At 34.7% G+C, this 19,428-nt stretch overlaps 1 protein-coding gene across 1 annotated transcript; it reads right to left on the bottom strand.

The window, feature by feature from the left end:
- Positions 1-1,309: 1,309 nt before the first annotated feature.
- LOC138334539 (autotransporter adhesin BpaC-like) lies at positions 1,310-4,170 on the bottom strand. The gene is made up of 8 exons (XM_069283193.1): positions 4,050-4,170; positions 3,637-3,819; positions 3,348-3,572; positions 2,872-3,096; positions 2,663-2,758; positions 1,949-2,215; positions 1,446-1,635; positions 1,310-1,316 (listed from the first exon to the last, which is right to left on the bottom strand). Exons 1-8 carry the CDS (start codon positions 4,168-4,170, stop codon positions 1,310-1,312), a joined length of 1,314 nt encoding a protein of 437 aa, XP_069139294.1.
- Positions 4,171-19,428: the final 15,258 nt, after the last annotated feature.

Here is a 19,428-nt window from a genome sequence, read left to right as displayed (position 1 = left end):
CTATATTTTATATATATTATAATATATTGTAAACAAATTTGTCAGTCGCAGTGGTCGATTGACTAATTAAAAGTTTCCAGTTACCAGTTTCTTATTTTTAGATGAATTCCTTAAACGAGACATATTTGAAAATGGTGACAAGATGAAAGCTTTTCATCAAGACTTAACGCCCCTCCGTTCACTTAGAGGACGTAAGACCCGAATTTATTGAAAAATTCTCTGCACATTTTAAACCATGTCCACGATTTAACAACTATATGGACATCAAATTACAATGATGACACTTTATCTATGTTTCACACATATACATACAGTAAGAAATATTAAACGATATACTGTGAAACAATTTTCTCTGCCGAATGCAGCTTTTGTTTTCTGTTTCAAGCTAAACGACTTTATATCGCCGATTTCATCTCGTGATTCCTACGGGAAATTTAATTGTAATAAAAAAATTAATTATTTAGCGGCATTTCTTGTTCATACATCTGTCATTACAATTATACACTATATATATTGTCCCTTAAATTAATCACGTTACAACCGTCGAACTATTCTCTATTGCTTAATACCATGCTGGTAGACCATATTTTGTTTCTGAGTATCAAAATTTATACTGTATACATATGTATACAGCACCGACGCCTGAAACAGTATATGGCTCAGTAGTTTTTTGCCATTCTTCAAAGTACAGAAAGTTTGCCCAACTTTTTAATTGAAAGCGCACTATTTCACTATTTCACTGTTAATATTTATAATAGAAAATTTAAATAACAGAGACAAAAGTTATTCAGTCTGTTCAGAGCCCGAAAATGAGCGCTATGTTTTGTAAACATTCCAATCGATAAAGGGCAGGTGAGCTATTATTTGAACACGTATTTGAATTTGAATGACATGCTTCTAACAGGTGTTTCTATCAATTATTTACGTTTCACTTTTTAAAACTACTCTAGACTTTCCAATTAAAAATAAATGCAAAAGATGTATAGATATAAAACTGCATTACAATCGGCAATAGCGACAGTGGCGAAAATAACAGTAGGAGTAGGAAAAATCAGCAGCATTAACAGTCGAATTGACAACAATATTAGCAAAATGAGCAACAGCACCGATGGCAATATTACAGCAAGTAAACAACAGTAAGAATATAACAATAATGAGCATCACTAGAAGCGCTAACAACGGCAGCATCAGCAACAACGGCGCTAGTAGTAAACACAGCAACAAAGCCGCCACAACTAAAAGTACGGAAGAGGCATCAACACGATAGGCAATGAAACAACGATAATTAGCAATAACTGTAACATTTGCATCAATATCTACAACAACGAAACAACAGCTTTAGTAACAACATCAACAATAATAGCAATGGCAGAAGAAATAAACACGAGAAACAGAAGCAACAACTAAAGAGACAACAACAACATTGACAGTGATAACAGCGATACATTGCAGCAGCAACACCAGTAGCTGTAAGCGAAGCAACATCCATATCACCATCAACACCAGTAGCTGTAAGCGAAGCAACATCCATATCACCATCACTCCAATAGCTGTAAGCGGAAGCAACATCCATATCACCATCACTCCAATAGCTGTAAGCGGAAGCAACATCCATATCACCATCAACACCAATAGCTGTTAGCAGAAGCAACATTCATATCACCATCAACACCAGTAGCTGTAAGCGAAGCAACATCCATATAACCTTCAACACCAGTAGCTGTTAGCAGAAGCAACATTCATATCACCATCAACACCAGTAGCTATAAGCAGAAGCAATATTCATATCACCATCAACACCAGTAGCTGTAAGCAGAAACAACATTCATATCACCATCAACACCAGTACCTGAAGCAGAAGCAACATTCATACACATCAACACCAGTAGCTGAAGCAGAAGCAACATTCATATCATTCAACACTATTAGCTACAGCAACATTCATTACCACCAACACCAGAAGCTGTGGCAGAAGCAACATTCATATCACCATCAACATCAGTAGCTGAAGCAGAAGCAACATCCCTATCATCATCAACACCAGAAGCTGAAGCAGAAGCAACATTCATATCACCATCAACACCAGTAGCTGTTGCAGAAGCAACATTCATATCACCATCAACATCAGTAGCTGAAGCAGAAGCAACATTCATATCACCATCAACACCAGTAGCTGAAGCAGAAGCAACATTCATATCACCATCAACACCAGTAGCTGTAAGCAGAAGCAACATTCATATCACCATCAACACCAGTAGCTGTTAGCAGAAGCAACATTCATATCACCATCAACACCAGTAGCTGTAAGCAGAAACAATATTCATATCACCATCAACACCAGTAGCTGTAAGCAGAAGCAACATTCATATCACCATCAACACCAGTAGCTGTAAGCAGAAGCAACATTCATATCACCATCAACACCAGAAGCTGTAAGCAGAAGCAACATTCATATCACCATCAACACCATAGCTGTAAGCAGAAGCAACATTCATACATCACAACACCAGTAGCTGAGCAGAAGCAACATTCATATCACCATCAACACCAGTAGCTGAAGCAGAAGCACATTCATATCATCATCAACACCAGTAGCTGTAGCAGAAACACATTCATATCACCATCAACACCAGAGCTGTAGCAGAAGCAACATTCATATCACCATCAACACCAAGCTGTGCAGAAGCAACATTCATATCACCATCAACATCAGTAGCTGAAGCAGAAGCAACATCCCTATCATCATCAACAACAGAAGCTGTAGCAGAAGCAACATTCATATCACCATCAACACCATAAGCTGTTAGCAGAAGCAACATTCATATCACCATCAACACCAGTAGCTGTTAGCAGAAGCAACATTCATATCACCATCAACATCAGTAGCTGACGCAGAAGCAACATTCATATCACCATCAACACCAGTAGCTGTAGCAGAAGCAACATTCATATCACCATCAACATCAGTAGCTGTAGCAGAAGCAACATTCATATCACCATCAACATCAGTAGCTGTAGCAGAAGCAACATTCATATCACCATCAACACCAGTAGCTGTAGCAGAAGCAACATTCATATCATCATCAAACACAGTAGCTGTAGCAGAATCAACATACATTCATATGTAGAAAAATCAACATCAACATAGTAGCTGAGCAGAAGCAACATTCATATCACCATCAACACCAGAAGCTGTAGCAGAAACAACATTCATATCACCATCAACACCAGTAGCTGTTAGCAGAAGCAACATTCATATCACCATCAACAACAGAAGCTGTAGCAGAAGCAACATTCATATCACCATCAACACCAGTAGCTGTTAGCAGAAGCAACATTCATATCACCATCAACATCAGTAGCTGAAGCAGAAGCAACATTCATATCACCATCAACACCAGAAGCTGTAGCAGAAGCAACATTCATATCACCATCAACACCAGTAGCTGTAGCAGAAGCAACATTCATATCATCATCAACACCAGTAGCTGTAGCAGAAGCAACATTCATATCACCATCAACACCAGTAGCTGTAGCAGAAGCAACATTCATATCACCATCAACACCAGCAGCTGTAGCAGAAGCAACATTCATATCACCATCAACACTATTAGCTACAAGCAACATTCATATCACCATCAACACCAGAAGCTGTAGCAGAAGCAACATTCATATCACCATCAACACCAGTAGCTGTAGCAGAAGCAACATTCATATCACCATCAACACCAGTAGCTGTAGCAGAAGCAACATTCATATCACCATCAACACCAGTAGCTGTAGCAGAAGCAACATTCATATCACCATCAACACCAGAAGCTGTAGCAGAAAACATTCATATCACCATCAACACAGTAGTGTAAGAAGAACAACATTCATATTACCATAACGCCAGAAACTGTAGCAGAAACAACATTCATATCACCATCAACACCAGAAGCTGTAGCAGAAGCAACATTCATATCACCATCAACACCAGTAGCTGTAGCAGAAGCAACATTCATATACATTCAACACTATTAGCTGTACAGCAACAACATTCATATTACCATCAACACCAGAAGCTGTAGCAGAAGCAACATTCATATCATCATCAACACCAGTAGCTGTAACAGAAGCAACATCCATATCCCCATCAATACCAGAAGCTGTAGCAGAAGCAACATTCATATCACATCAACAACAGTAGCTGTAGCAGAAGCAACATTCATATCACCATCAACACCAGTAGTTGTAGAAATACAACATTCATATCACCATTAACGCCAGAAACTGTAGCAGAAGCAACATTCATATCACCATCAACATCAGTAGCTGTAGCAGAAGCAACATTTATAACATTATAAACACCAGCAACAATAAAAGCGGAAAACAATGAAAAAACTGCAGAGTTAGCTATGTTAGTTTTGTAGTGGATTGACATGAAGACACCATAAGGAGACAAAGCAAAATAAACCATAAACCTTTTTTCCATATAAACATGTTGTAGTATTGATTGATACGTCATGCATTCAAGGACACGACTTACCTGTTAAAAATTCACGAGCTCAATACACCAAACCATTCAAGTACCCAGAATAAATTAATGGTCTTAATGAGACTGCACTGCAGCTAAATGTGTATGTTTTATATCAGTCACATTGAATGTAGTATTCGTTTTCAAACACACCTTGTTCAAATGTGTACAGTTCTACACATGAACGATATTTTCATGTAAATTTCAAGGCTGAAAATTGTATTTCAAATGAATGATGTTCAACATGTCTTCACAAAAGGAAGTTGAAAAGGAAGGGACCGATTTTAAAATGAAAGCAAAGTTAAATGACAGGCCATATAACATTGGATATGTATTGCAGTGTATAGAACGAAGATCAATCAACATTATAGATACTTTTGAATAAGACGGTAATAAAGAATTGCTGCTATGGAAATTCGTTGTGTAGAAGACTTTTCCGTTTTTTTCTTTTATCACATTAATCAAAATATGAAGTTTTGTTAGCAGTATAGTTCAGTGACATTGCGCTATAAAATAACTAAAGTTTTTCTTTTTCCATTTTTTATTATCACAAGACGCATGACAAAACCGAAAAAAGGCAACCTCTAGAAACCTAATGCGGCATTAAATCCAGACGGGAGGTGCAAAGACTCTCGCACATATATAACCAGTTCACAGGCAAAGAGAAGTGTAATGGGGGTATTTGCGGCACATTATAACATATAGTGCTATGTACTCACCAGTCGTAAAACAGACATCAAGCATCGACCTTCGATTTTCATTTTGTAATAGTCATCGAATTATCTCCCATTAAGTCCACTGGTTATGTCAATTACAATTTTATTTTTTTGAATCTATAACATGAAGAAAATGTTTAGAAACACCTCATCCATGTGAAGGACAACATCTACATGACTTCCTTAAATAGTGAAAGTTAACAAAGGGTCGCTTATCATAAAATATGTCAAATATTGGGGCTGATTTAGATGATACAACAAGTATCATAATCTATGATATTCTATTAAAGGATGTCTTCATTGAAATTATTCTGCATTTGTTTATTACAGAGTTATCTGCACTTGAAGGTAGGTATTGATTCTGACGTCATGTGTTTGCGAGCGAAACGTCATAATTTTTGGAGAAAAACGACGTGAATTGCGCTCACAAAATAACAATGTCACAATGCATACCTATCCGCAGGGGAGCTAACTCTGTAATATACAAAGACGAACTATGAGCTTAGTATGTAAGTTTTGTGATGAACGAAATAAACTAAATGTTCGAAAAGAAGACATATTCCATTAAAGCGTCAGACATTTTAAAACACTACATTATCTAATCTTATATATATATCACATTAAAATGCACATCCTTCATAGACGTACGAGATACCTTTTCGAACATTCACTGCCTAAGTATTTGAAACATATCGAAAAAGTTAATAATGACATCAGAATGGACCAGTTAAGAAGACATACATCACATAAATGACATTAAATGCATATAAAAAGTATTTCATTACAGTTGTATATCACATATTGAACATATCGGCTGCAATGTATCAATTTCAGCATAAGAACAGTTCATTCCCAAAACATCATTTATATCCTTATATTCCTATAAAAGTAGGATAAGCAACAATAAATCTATGAAGAAAAGGTCATCCATATTCCACAAGTATCAGTATCTGCCATAAATAATAATGTCACCATAATGGTAGGCATACGCCATAGTATCGGTATCCATAAAATCTTACAGCTGATAACTCAGCAAATTTACATCAAGGACTTTCCACCATCTATGTAGAGAACATTATCATTCACAAGAAATAACTAAATAATTACAAATAAGCTACAAAGCGGTCATCTTTGTTATCATCACGAAACATTTTCAGTTTATTTAAGCGTTGTTCAAGTCATTCTTTTTAAATAAATTGTACCAGGGTGTGAATGAAATTATGTTTGCAAACTCCGTGAATCCGCGTAGCGGGTTCTCACAAATGGTTTCAAAGATAACAAATAATGACATCAATGTTTATAATTAATTATCATTACTACTTGATAAAATATGATACATTTACACGTACGATTCGATATATTGTCCAATGGAATGTTTCATCCCATACTTGACAGAGTTATCCCGCGGTTGCTAGGGAAGAGATAATATAAGACTCTTTCATATGTGGATATGAAGGATAGGGATCCCGGATATTCTACCCGAGGGTCACAAAATGTAGAAAAACCCTAGGCTTCCGAGGGTTTTGCTACATTTTGTGATCCCGAGGGTAGAATATCCCTATCCTTCATATCCACTTATGAAAGAGTATTTTTCTTTCATACCTCAACGTGTTATTGCAATTTTACAACTATGATATCCCACCATTTTTAAATAAATTCGAAGAAATCCACGACTGGAAGTCAATTTCCCATACATGTAAAATTACGTGATATTTTCAACATAAATTCCGTTGTTTGCATTTTTTTATAGTAAAACCTGTCATAATTGTGAAAAAAAATGCTTAAATTTTACCGAGGAAATAGAGATTTTGTTAACGCCGTGACGTCACGTGGCTTTATTACATGGGTAGCCATGTAATACAGCCTCAGGCGACATGAGTGTATTGCCCTAGCTGCGATGACGTATCTCTGAACGACGGACGGAAGATTTCTGACAGATGGTCGTCGTCAGAGCTACGATTCCGTCCCATTGCCCGTAGTGTTGCAAAACATCCACCGGTGAAAATGTTGCATTTCATGTGTGTCATGTAATTTTTTAATTAAATTCAACAATATCAAACATTTTTTTACATAAAATGATTATTTATTTACCCACCTCCATGTCGAAATTATGTTTTGAATCACTTTTGAATGGCTCACATCTCCGATACGGCTCACTTGGCCGCCATGATGCTTCTCGTTAGAAAGTCTCGCGTTCCAAATATGGCACCTAGTACCATATATGGAATGACCTACAAATTTTCACTACGAAAGAAATAAATGTTACAAAGATTTTAACATGAACTTTAAAAATTCTTTTTTGCTTAATTCTTAATAATAGTTACATTTGTTCAGTTTCACCATAGTTATTATTAGTTTGCTGGCTTTTTAAAACTTTTAAACATATTTTACCTGTTGAGTGTTTCATTTCGTCACGGTTTCCGGTAAATCAAACATGGCGGCGTATTTGAACAGAATTATACATGTGTTGTGTTTGCCTTGGATTTTACCACTAATAGTTGATGAAAGATTATAATCGAAAGGTTTGTGAATTGAATATTGATCATAGTTGTCAGAACAATACAGTTACATAAGGATAATACCCGAAAAATATATTTTTATCAGTGTCAAAGTGCCCGATGTGGATCACATCGGGGCTTGTAACACTAGCGGCAACGGGGTGGAATACATACACTGCCGGGAACCGGAGTGGAGGCAGGGTATGATTATTCGTTCTAGTATTGCCCTAGACCAGCCAGTATTACACCCGTAGGTATGAAAGAAAACTCTGTCTTTTACCGGGGTAGGGAAAAGACAGATCACACGCGCTAGACAGTTACGTTATCAATACATACGGCGACCATTTTTACGCACAGCGACGTTCCCATCAACTGAATTTTCACCATTTCTCTCAAGTATGGGAGAAAAAAAAATCCAACATGGGCCTGTCAGGTAGACAGGATTATCTCAACCCTCGTGAAAGATTTTGACCATCAAACCTCAGCAAGCCCCGGGTTGACCAGCCAAAATCTTTTACTCGGGTTGAGATATCCCTGTCCACCTGACAGGCCCATGTAAGATTCTATTATTCCCTAATCTCCAAATTTTAATCGGCCTATCAGAAAGGCAGATTTATATATTTAGTATGAAATCAAAGAAAACAATATAAGTTTATAAATTTAAAAAAAAAATAGATAAGGAGACACGCAAACTACCGTTTTCATCCATGTTACTGCCAATATGTATTTAAACATAGGTTAGGGATGTATTTCAGCTTTGCCGAATCGAATCTTTGTCCGTCAACAACGCTTTACGTTTGAGGTAGCAAGTTTATTTTACCTTCTGGAGAGAAATTTAATAATGCAACTCTTCTTCAATCAAATGTCCACAGGAAAAGTGGTTTGATAACTTTAAAATATGTACACGAAGTATTGGTCTGCTTTGTGTCACAAGAAGAACAGAAATTAAAAGAAGATAATTTATCTATGGGGTTCAAGGTACCATTTCTACAGTACAATAATTACCCCGAATATTTACCCTATATCATTTTAAGCAATATAAAATTTCAGTATTGTTGAAAACCTTTATCAACAATTTATGCGGCATTAAAAAAATCCAATACTTTATCGTTAAATGGCAGAATTATAGAGATGCGATCGTTAAATGGCAGAATTATTCAAATGCCCATATTTCTAAAATGAGTTATCTCCCTTCCTACATATGTTGTATAATGAGAATACCGTTTCGTATTGATTTAAAAAATAAGCAATAATGTGAATGATTAAGAAAAACGACTTTTTAACTTGATGTTTTTAATAAATCTAGAAAAGAAGAACATTTCTAAATATCAAAATCAATTCTGAACCATTTCAATAGATTATTGATGGTTGCGATACAAGCTACTTACTATTTTGGTCTTTAGCGTAGGCTTGCTTTATTGTAAGATGTGGTTGTGGATGTCATGCAGAGAAATAGTCACCTCCGGTTCAGCGAAAATCTAATACAAATCTTTGTGGTCCGATTGTCTTCCGGTTTAAATCACCGTTCATACTTAGCTTGTCATCATTACGATTCTCATTAAGTTTGTGTTTCAAAATTGAAACATCACATTTCCTTTTCAAAACATAGCTTTGATTTTCCTTGTACCCTTTGAAGGATTTTAAAGCGATCCACTGTATTTTCAGTTCAATCATATTGTTTTAATATGCGATAATAGTCAACTGCATCGTACCCTTTTTTCTTTTTTCTTTTTCTTTTCTCGTGGTCAACCAGTCGTAACGACTGAATGGACACTTAATAATCTGGGTCTGCACGTTCGTATGTCCGATGGCTTTTCAGGACTGAAACTAAAAATAAATAAATAAATATTATTCACAATCAATAAAAACTAAAATGCTCAATACTTTTTGCATTTTTGTGGTACATAACTTTGTGTATTTTCCTTTTGATAAATTTTGTTTTTATATTTTTATTGTATCATTATAGCATAGCCAAATTTGATCTAGGACATTACCGAAAATAAATATAAATAAATAAAATAAATGTGACATAGATTTGACTTCAAAATGAAACATTTCTTGCTAGATTCGTTGTCTATTTAATTTGTGTTGAGAGATATAATTAGATGGCCTCTGTTTATAACCTTTCCTATTTCGTGAAACGTTTTGATATATTTTCTATTTTTGTTGTTCTCTCCTTTGTTTTGTTGAATTTCTAGTTTTACAGTTTCTAGTTTTACAATGTACAGTATTTCATTTTATCCTCACAACATGCCTCATTTCCTAGGAAATAGTACACATAGTTGTATTTACTTGCTTGGTAAGATATTCGATACTTTCCAAACAGTTCGATCTTTCTTTTATGTGAAGAATGATGAGTACTCTGCTTCTTTCTTACTAGAACCTTATATGTGTCTGTCAAGTGGACAGGGATATATCAGCCCCTTGCGAAAGATTTTTGATGGCAACCCTTGGGCCAAAAAAAAGTCTTTCACTCTATTTGAAATATCCCTGTCCACTTGACAGACACATTTGATTATTTTTCTCCCGTTTTTGAAAAAAAAAACCTAAGATCAGGAATTATTTTATAGCGTCGACATCAGAGAAAAGTCGCAATGCTGTAAAATTGATGACGTCCTCGACAATAATCTCCGCATGTATCTATGACGTCGTTGTCAAGCGCGTGTGAGCTGTCTTTTCCTTACCCCTGTAAAATTTCTCTAGCAACCACGGGATCTTCTTGTGAAGTATGGGAGAAATAAAAGTCAGTATGGATCACCAGGCATTGTATTTCTACCACTCATACATTGTACACAGACACTGTGAACTCAGTAATCAAAAGCACGTTGGGTCAATCTGAGTATAAGTATTTGCTTCCGTTATGCAACATCGGATCAGTGTTGCTGCATTATTAACTGGTTCTCAGATTTTATTTTGCATTAATGGGACTGGTGCATGGCACTGGAACAAGGAACACCACATGTAACAGCCAAGGTCATTTTAGGACGTGCCAGGTTTGCTGGTGGAGCAAAGTCAGAGTACCTGGAGAAAAATCACCGACAACCGTCAGTACCTGGCAAATACCTCATATGGGATTCGAACTCGAAACCCAGAGGTGGAAGGTTTTGTGTCTTATAATACGTTATTCTGACTGGACGCGTATTACATTGATATGCGTGTACGTATTATATGTAATGTTATGAGTTTGCTAAAAAGACTTGTCCTTTTCTGTTAAAAATTTAATAATTACAAAATGAAAAATCGTTCACATCATTAATTACACAACTGATTTTGTCTCTCTCAGCCTGAACTAAAGCCAATAAGTGCAACTTAGTTGACACACAGCATTACAAATCGATACTGGCTGCGGAGGAAAATTAATGTTATATCTGGAAAAAATTAATCGGGCATATGGCTCACGTGACATAAACACAATGACCTTATTCAGGTAGAAGGTCAAATGGGGTTAAATTAGGGCATACCTGTACGGCAAGAGATTTGTTTATCCAGGTATACAGGTCGCACGGGTACAATCAGATATACACATACTCTCATAGTTTTATATAAGTGTTATGTTTGCTTGCACGCCATTTAACAACATTTAGTGTTTCAAGTATTCTTTAGCATGATGTTGATGTAGTTACTTTTATTTGGTCAAAGTATACCTACTCTAACACGCCCTAAACGATACACACAAAACACGTACTTAGTAAAGTAATCGTAAAATAGCATTTCCTCGCAATATTATTTTACAATGTTAACACAAAACTAATATAAATATAATATATGTACAATAAAAAATGAAATTTGTTTGTGGAGAATAAAAAAATAGCGCATATTCACGGGAATAATTACACGGAAACCCATCTTAAACTAATTTAATTGTATCATGGACAAGTCATGAAAAGTTGACGCATTCGTTAAACTGGTAAATTTGTGATATCTGTATTTTGTGCGGGGTATGATAGAAGATAGAAGATAAAAATGTTAATGCGTTGAGTTGACATAGTATTGTGTTTCAGAACGAGAGACAATCAAATAATGTGTCATTATTCAATTATTCCCTGAATATAGAACCAGATACCTATGTCAACATATTTGGTGATCGTCAAATGTTGGTTTGGAAAGAGATGTGGCATACTTACATCATATCCCAAATATACAGTAAACATGTTTGGTATGATTCAAGACGAACACAGTAGAAATTGTGTCAAATCGTACCATGCTCGAAAAGCGTACCAGAAAACACGACTATCAAAACAAGTTCGGTGTTAATTAATTAATTTGTTCTATTTGTCATTAAGCCATCAACATAACTTTATAATAGATATATCACGCCGTATTTTAAGTTGAAGTTATTCTAGCTAAACATGGTCAATAAATTGATAGTTAAATTTTATTTTAAAATATTACTATGTTCAGAAAATAAACGTTTCTCAAATAATTCTCAAATTCTGTAAGAGTAGGAATTGTGTAATTCCAAAGCCAGTTTGGCAGTAAGCTGTAAACAACAAAGAAAATAGGATTTGTAGGATGTAAAGACTAGATTAGATAAATCACAAATAAAATGCAATCTAGCCGGCTGACACATGTTCCTTACTCGAAATTTGTAAAGATTATTGTTACCGCTAACATTCCGGAATGAATTAATTGGTAACAGTTATGTCGAACCAACAGACTTTGAATTGGACTTAATTGCTGTCAGACAGAGTTGCTTGAATAATAGATATAATTATTGGCGATAGGCGCAATAGGATTATTTCACTGCAAGACCTGCGCCACTGAGACACGTGAGCAAGGGACCTGACGCATGGGCAGAACGGTTGACCAATTAATACATCATCTTTGATTGGTCATCATAATTAAGAAAGAATCTAAACAAGATATTTCATTGGCTAAATCGTTAATCTCATGTTTGGGATATACAAGATGTCTGATGTTCGGTGTTGGGTCACTCTTGAAACATCGCCGAGCAATAAAGATCACGAAAAACTTAAAAAGGATTTCTTGTATACTTCAGGTGAGTCAAACTTTGAATGTATTTTTATTACATTTTTATGAACTTTTACCGTTCAATATTTTTTTTTTTTTTTTTTTTTTAAATATAGAAATGTTTTATAACCAATTGCTGGTAAACAATTTTATGTACAAATGTATATAAAGCATATTTCACTAATAGATTAATTTCCCTGATCAACAACTTATTTTTTTTTCTCACATAGATATATATATATATATATATCGTAACTGTACTTCCTTATTTAGGAGATAATGTATTCCTAGAGATTATGTATATATGTTTCTGATAATAGGAGTTATTTTTATGTCTCCAACTTCAGAATTGCTTTTATCTAAATGATTATTTTTTAATATATTTGATATATTTACTGAGTAAAATACGTAAATAATCATCTATCACTGAACCATTAAATAATTTATCAGTACATTATAATCGCTAATGTTTAGTTGACTATTTTACGGAATTCTTCCAAAAGCCTGAATTTAGTTTTTATCCGGAAATCTTATTCCTTTTGGTTCCAATTTTATAATTGCTTTGCTGATTTCCGGTTAAGTTTTGAAGACTTTGCAGAGAATAAAACAACATTTTCCACATCAATTCAACTTAAATTACAGTCTAAAACATTTATAAGGGAGTATACGATGACTGATAATTTAATTGTATATGTCTGCACTTATTGTATAGTTTCTACCCCGAGAATTTGTCGGGGAAATGCAATCCATTCTGACGGAGCGTTACTGGTATCAATTTAAGGTTCATGTAATGGCTTTAAACAGTGATATTTTGCAAGCCTAAAAACTCATTACTGTGCTGCAATTGAACAGAACTAATTTCATTAATTGTTGGTATATACCCTGGCTAACTGTCAGTCTTACTGTGATATGTAATTTGTGAAGCTGCATGTAAAATACAGTAAAATATGAAAAAATGTATATTTCTGGAGAAGACATAGAACTCGTGTGAACTGCATTGATGGAACCAAATAATCATGCCATCGTGTTCAGTTGTGAATATAATGCCAGGTACTCCAACAGTTTGTTAGGCAAAATCGGACCAGCAAATAGCGCAGGAGCCTAGTGTAGTAAATGCAAATGGCTGCTATAAATGGCGGATCAAAATTATCGCATATAAGAAGCCATCTCAATTGATACAAATGTTTTTATAGACACCATAAGGTACTCTGAACATAACAAGAAGACTCTTCACGAAAAAAATAGTTCAAACAATCTGTTTGGGGCGAAAAATGCAAATTTCCGGAAAGAGCCTCAAAGTCCACATTTTAACTATTTTTTTCGTAAATATTCTTCTTGTCATGTTCAGAGTACCTTATAGTGTATATAAGAGCACTTGTATCAATTAAAATGTCTTCTTATATGCTATATTTGTGATCCGCCATTTAAAGCAGCCATTTGCATTTACAACAATAGGCTCCTGCGCTATTCGCTGGTCCGATTTTGCCAAACAAACTGTTGGAGTACCTGGCATAGTCACTACTGAACACGATAGCATGTTTATTTGGTGCCATCAATGCAATTCACACGAGTTCTATGTCTTCTTCAGAAATATACATTTTTCTCTTATTTTACTGAAATTTACAAGCAGCTTCACAAATTACTTATCAACAGTAAGACTGACAGTTAGCCAGGGTATATACCAACAATTAATGAAATTAGTTCTGTTCAATAGCAGCACATTAATGCGTTTTAGGCTTGCAAAATATCACTGGTTAAAGCCATTACATGAACCTTAAGTTTAGCGCGCTGTTAGGATGGGATGTATATAAACACAAGAACTGTCATGTATTCACTCAAACCCGATTCTTTAAATGTATTGTTTATTAATGTCTAAGCGTTACACATTATGTATGTTTGTTTTGATTTCCAATCTAAGCGTTAAATGCTATGTATCTCCAACTATCATTAATTAACACTCTCTATACTGTAAATGAATATTATGATTACATTGTCACTCTTGAAACATCGCCGAGCAATAAAGATCACGATAAACTTATAAATGATTTCTTGTATACTTCAGCAATCCAGGTACAACCCCACAATAACACATTGAAAGACATATATATATCCTCGATACTCCAGGGGTTCCGATCACTTACGATCTCTACACCCCTGGACTATCTCATCGTAAAACTGGAGGCAACAGAACAGAACAGGTAATTTAGTCCTTTGATGTACATCAAAAGAGCCGTATAACGGTACACTGTGGTTGACTGTGTGGTTTTGATGTTAGGCGTCGCTCTCTCTGTAGTCTTCAAAGGAAATGTTTGCTAGCCTGTGATTGGTCAAATGTTTTCAGCTGAGCTGCCTTCAATTTCACTATGAGATAGTCCAGGGGTGTAGAAATCGTAAGTGATCGGAACCCCACAATAACACATTGAAAGACATATATATATATATATTGTTTTAAATGGCCTTTGTGTATATTTGTCTTGATAAGCATTGTAAATGATATATATCATATAAAGTATTCACTGGATACAATCCAACTAATTAGTCAGTGTTGATAGTCCATTGTTACTTTGAATATATTGTTTTAATTGTTATGCTGTCATAATAGACATCGGTCTTCGAACGTCAATGTTCCAAAGAAATTGTTTAATATTTAAAACAAAACACTGTTTACTTGTTTGTTTGAAAATATTTACAAAAGAAATTAATGAAATAAACAAATAAAACCTATCGGGTAAATTCATTTCAATTGACGTCAATTACAGTTTCAATTGATAGTAACAGCGGAAACAATTTCGTACAATATAGAAAATAATTTAAAGGCCCACTACCTTTCCGCAGGAAAACATAAAGGTTTCTTAAAAACATTAATAACATCAGAAAATATATACCAATGGCCTAAGATGAGGTTACAACACCAAATATTTACATTTTCACTTCGCTCCGCCTCAATGAAACTAGTAAACTCCGATCACTTCATTTCCCAATGAAGATGCTTGGTCACGCGCTGACCTCTGACCGGCGTGAGAATACATTTTGACATTGTTTACATTTTAACCTACAGAGCTCTGTAGTTTTACGCCGCTTCAGTTTTGAATGAACTTTCTGGGATGTGGCCTATCGCTGTACATTTAGAAACACAGACAGAAATGTTTGAAAAAGTGATATTAGAAATTGTTAGTAATATGATATTACAGATATTTTACACGTATTTTGAAGAAACGATGACTTAGGCTCAAGCCCCGGAAAATGCTGAACATAGGCTATTGAGCGCAGCGATGTTCATCACTCATCGAAGTAGGCATAAGGATGTATTCTTCTGAGGTTTCAGTCCCATTGAAGTCTCGTTTCAACATAGATCAAAGAAGTTATGAGATTTTCAAATATAATTTATCAGTATCTGTAGCAAGTTGCCAGATGCAAATTTTGTCAAAAAATTACATTTCTATTTTTAGTAGATTTTTTTAAACGGGGATTTTAAGAAATGACCCATTTGGCGGCCATTTTGAAATTGTGTCTTTTTTCGCTTCAAGTAGAGCCACAGTTTTAACATTTTTTACTGAAATTGTTTTTACTTAAATCATTACTGCGCCAGCATTTTTAGCTGTATTTAGCTAAAATTTGCTGCAAATCGTTACTAGGTTCGTAGTTATTAAAATATTGAGCATTAATATGTGAAACAATACACTTTTGTGACTTTATTTTTACATTTAATGGTAATTTGGGCACTTTTATTTTTTACTCTAAAATACTGAAAAATAACAAAAATTCAAATGGGGCAAAAAAGTAAGCACACGGACTCACAATTTTTCTTCCTTATTTAGAAAGAACAACCGTTTCCCTATTGATATGCAAAATAATAACAAAAGTTTAATACCAGAACTTTTTCTATAATGGGTTAAATTTGGCAAAAATGGCTGAAATGGTGCATTTTGTTGCACAAAATTAAGGGGTAGGGGTAGCATATGTTGTTATTCTGAGAAAAAATATTAGTCTATTTGATCAAAACTGGTATATTTTTAAAGAAGACTACTAGAAAATGAATTCTACAAACATTCATACATATCAAACACCTCATTAAGAAATTATGGCTTTAATCTCTAACTCATATGGCCAAAACGGCAAAATTCCCATAAAATCCAATATTTTGTCAACTGGGTGTCTTTGAGTGACAAAAGCTCAAAAACGAGCACACGGACATATGTTTTTTCTTCCATTTTCTTTTATGGTACGAACTCCTTTTTCCAAAAATCCATATGAGAAAAAAAGTTTAATACAAGAAAATTTTGACTTCTCAGAGGTGTACATCCATAATCGAACGCAAATAGTTAGGATAATGTGTACAATATATAGATCTATATGCGAAACGGTGACATACATGTAAGCTTAGAAACGATAGATTCCATAAAAATACGCTCAAATACCAAACAGGCTGATTTCAGTGACATAAGCCTAACGAAACGATTCTGAGAGTGTCAAAACCCACGGCATTCGAGGGTCGTTGGAAACCACCAACATTTCAAATCAATGTTTCTCTACTTACTTTATACAGAATTTTAATCCTAAAACTCCAGTTGACAGAGAAGTTATCACATTTCAAGAATAACACACAAGTCTTCCAGTGATCTGCGACTAAATCCCACATTTTAACACGTTTTATTGAGCCCCTGAAGCATGGTTCTTGGACTGCATCGCATACCATAGACACAGGGGTTGGATTTCACAACAGGTTTAGTTAATAAACATTTAACTGCCAGCTACAAACAATTACCAGACGGAAATACAACATTCAGGTACATTCCACAACAATCGCAATTGATTTTTAAAAGATTTGATTATGTTTAGATACCAACTAGGTCCTATTCAGCATTTTCACCACAATCGTCATTTTCTTCAAAACCGGACCCCTGCTAAATCGAGCAACCGGATTACACGTTGACTGCACTGCTAGTACTGCGCAGTATTTTTTTTATTTGAAGTTACATGATCATGTTTTTATGATAAAATTTAAGCCATTAATTCTTGTACATAAAAACAATATTTCAAAATCGCCGTTTTTAATTGTAACAACGGGCAAAGAATGAAGTTATTTTCGGAACTACATTTTATGTTGCCTTGGTGACGAAAAGAACTGACTGGCGGCTGTTCCGTAGCTGTACATACATGTACGATAACTGGTACAATGTTGCAAATTGTATAATGATCTTATACCGAATACATATAATTTGACTTTTTTCAAAAGCGGGATATTTAAATTGGTTAACGTAAATATAAGGATTGATTATCAATTTTGTTGCTTGCATTGACTGATGAAGAAAGTTAATCTCGTGCAAATGTTACATGAACTGCTTCGCAGTTCACTTCATTTGCACGAGATTAACTTTCTTCATCAGTCAATGCAAGCAACAAAATTGACAATCAATCCTTAAACATATGCAAGATTTCCTGCGTAATGTTTGATAACAGTGGAGGGTCATTTCGCTGTTTTACCGTCTGCCGCAGTGATAGTCAACTACCGCGCGGTAATTAGGACGACGGCGGGAAACATTAGACGACCCGCGTTATGAAAATTAACATTTTATTTATTTTAATAAAATTGTTTAGAATGTGATGACACGTGTAGTATTAACGGTAAGTTAATAACTTTAGCGACTATACAAAAATATCGATCTCGTTTTACTTTCCCATTTTAGAAACTAAAAGCCGTTTCGGAAAGGTAGTGAGCCTTTAAGGGATATATGTTTATTTTGTTGAGGTTATGAGGGTATAATGATAATGGAGCACGTGTAAATTATGTAACCCCTGCGAAGATGACGTGGTCCATTATCATTAATATAAAATATTATACCCTCATAACCTCAACAAAATAAACATCGATTCCTTATATTTATAGTTTTTAAAGTAAATGAATATTATTTTTTTCCCGCGGCAGTTGCATATTTTTTTTTATTAAAATACCCATATTTTTTTCTCTCCCGTCACCGTCAACGAATTCGATTGAACAGCTGATTGGAATCGAGTCATTCATATGTTCCCGCCAAAAGTGGGGTCATGACCCCACTTTGTTACGCCATCGACTATTCACATAACAATAGAATCGCAGCGCGTGTTGTGCTAACATTATACACTGATAATGATAATACTAGAAAGCATGGTTATTGAGTCCATGTCAGTGTCAAGTGTTAATATATTGAAATAAAGATAAATAAAATGCACTGGAAGTAATAGACACGACGAGTGAGTGAATGAATAAGAATATATTGATGGACGGATAAATGATTTTATAGACGAATGTTTTTTGAATGAAAGATCGAATGAATGAAAGTACATCTATTGGAAATTATTATATTGTTAGTACTAGTTTTAGCATGAATCCAACTTGTTGACATCATAGCGGTTGACAACCTCAAATACAAACATAAAAGGCAATGATTGAAATCGATACAAACTTAAAAGTTAAAATAAGTGTTCAACTCAAACAAAATGTCTCTAAAATCAACATCGTTACCTTATGTACAAAGTACGAGAATAAATAAATAAAAATTCTTGAGCTTTACTTTATTTACCTTCAAATACCTCAGCTATATCTAAGTAAATAAATCCGAGTTGATATTACCTTCCAGGAAATAACTTATTTAACACTTTTAACTTAGAACTCGGAACATAGAATATAAAAAAAAATATCTTAAAATAGCCAGAAAAAAATAAAAATAAAAAATTTTGGAACTCGGAA

The sequence above is a fragment of the Argopecten irradians genome, chromosome 11 (genome assembly GCF_041381155.1).
Source record: "Argopecten irradians isolate NY chromosome 11, Ai_NY, whole genome shotgun sequence".
NCBI lineage: Eukaryota > Metazoa > Mollusca > Bivalvia > Pectinida > Pectinidae > Argopecten > Argopecten irradians.
This window is presented reverse-complemented; position numbering and strand designations above follow the sequence as displayed.

Bases quoted from the DNA above. Each gene is read 5' to 3' on its own strand.
- LOC138334539 (XM_069283193.1), bottom strand. From the start codon at position 4,170: ATGAATGTTGCTTCTGCTACAGCTTCTGGTATTGATGGGGATATGGAT. The intron at 3,820-4,049 runs GTAATATGAATG...TTTCTGCTACAG, and splicing joins TACAGCTTCTGGTGTTGATG to CTTCTGGTGTTGATGGTGAT. The intron at 1,636-1,948 runs GTAATGAATGTT...TTCTGCTAACAG, and splicing joins CACAGCTTCTGGTGTTGGTG to CTATTGGTGTTGATGGTGAT.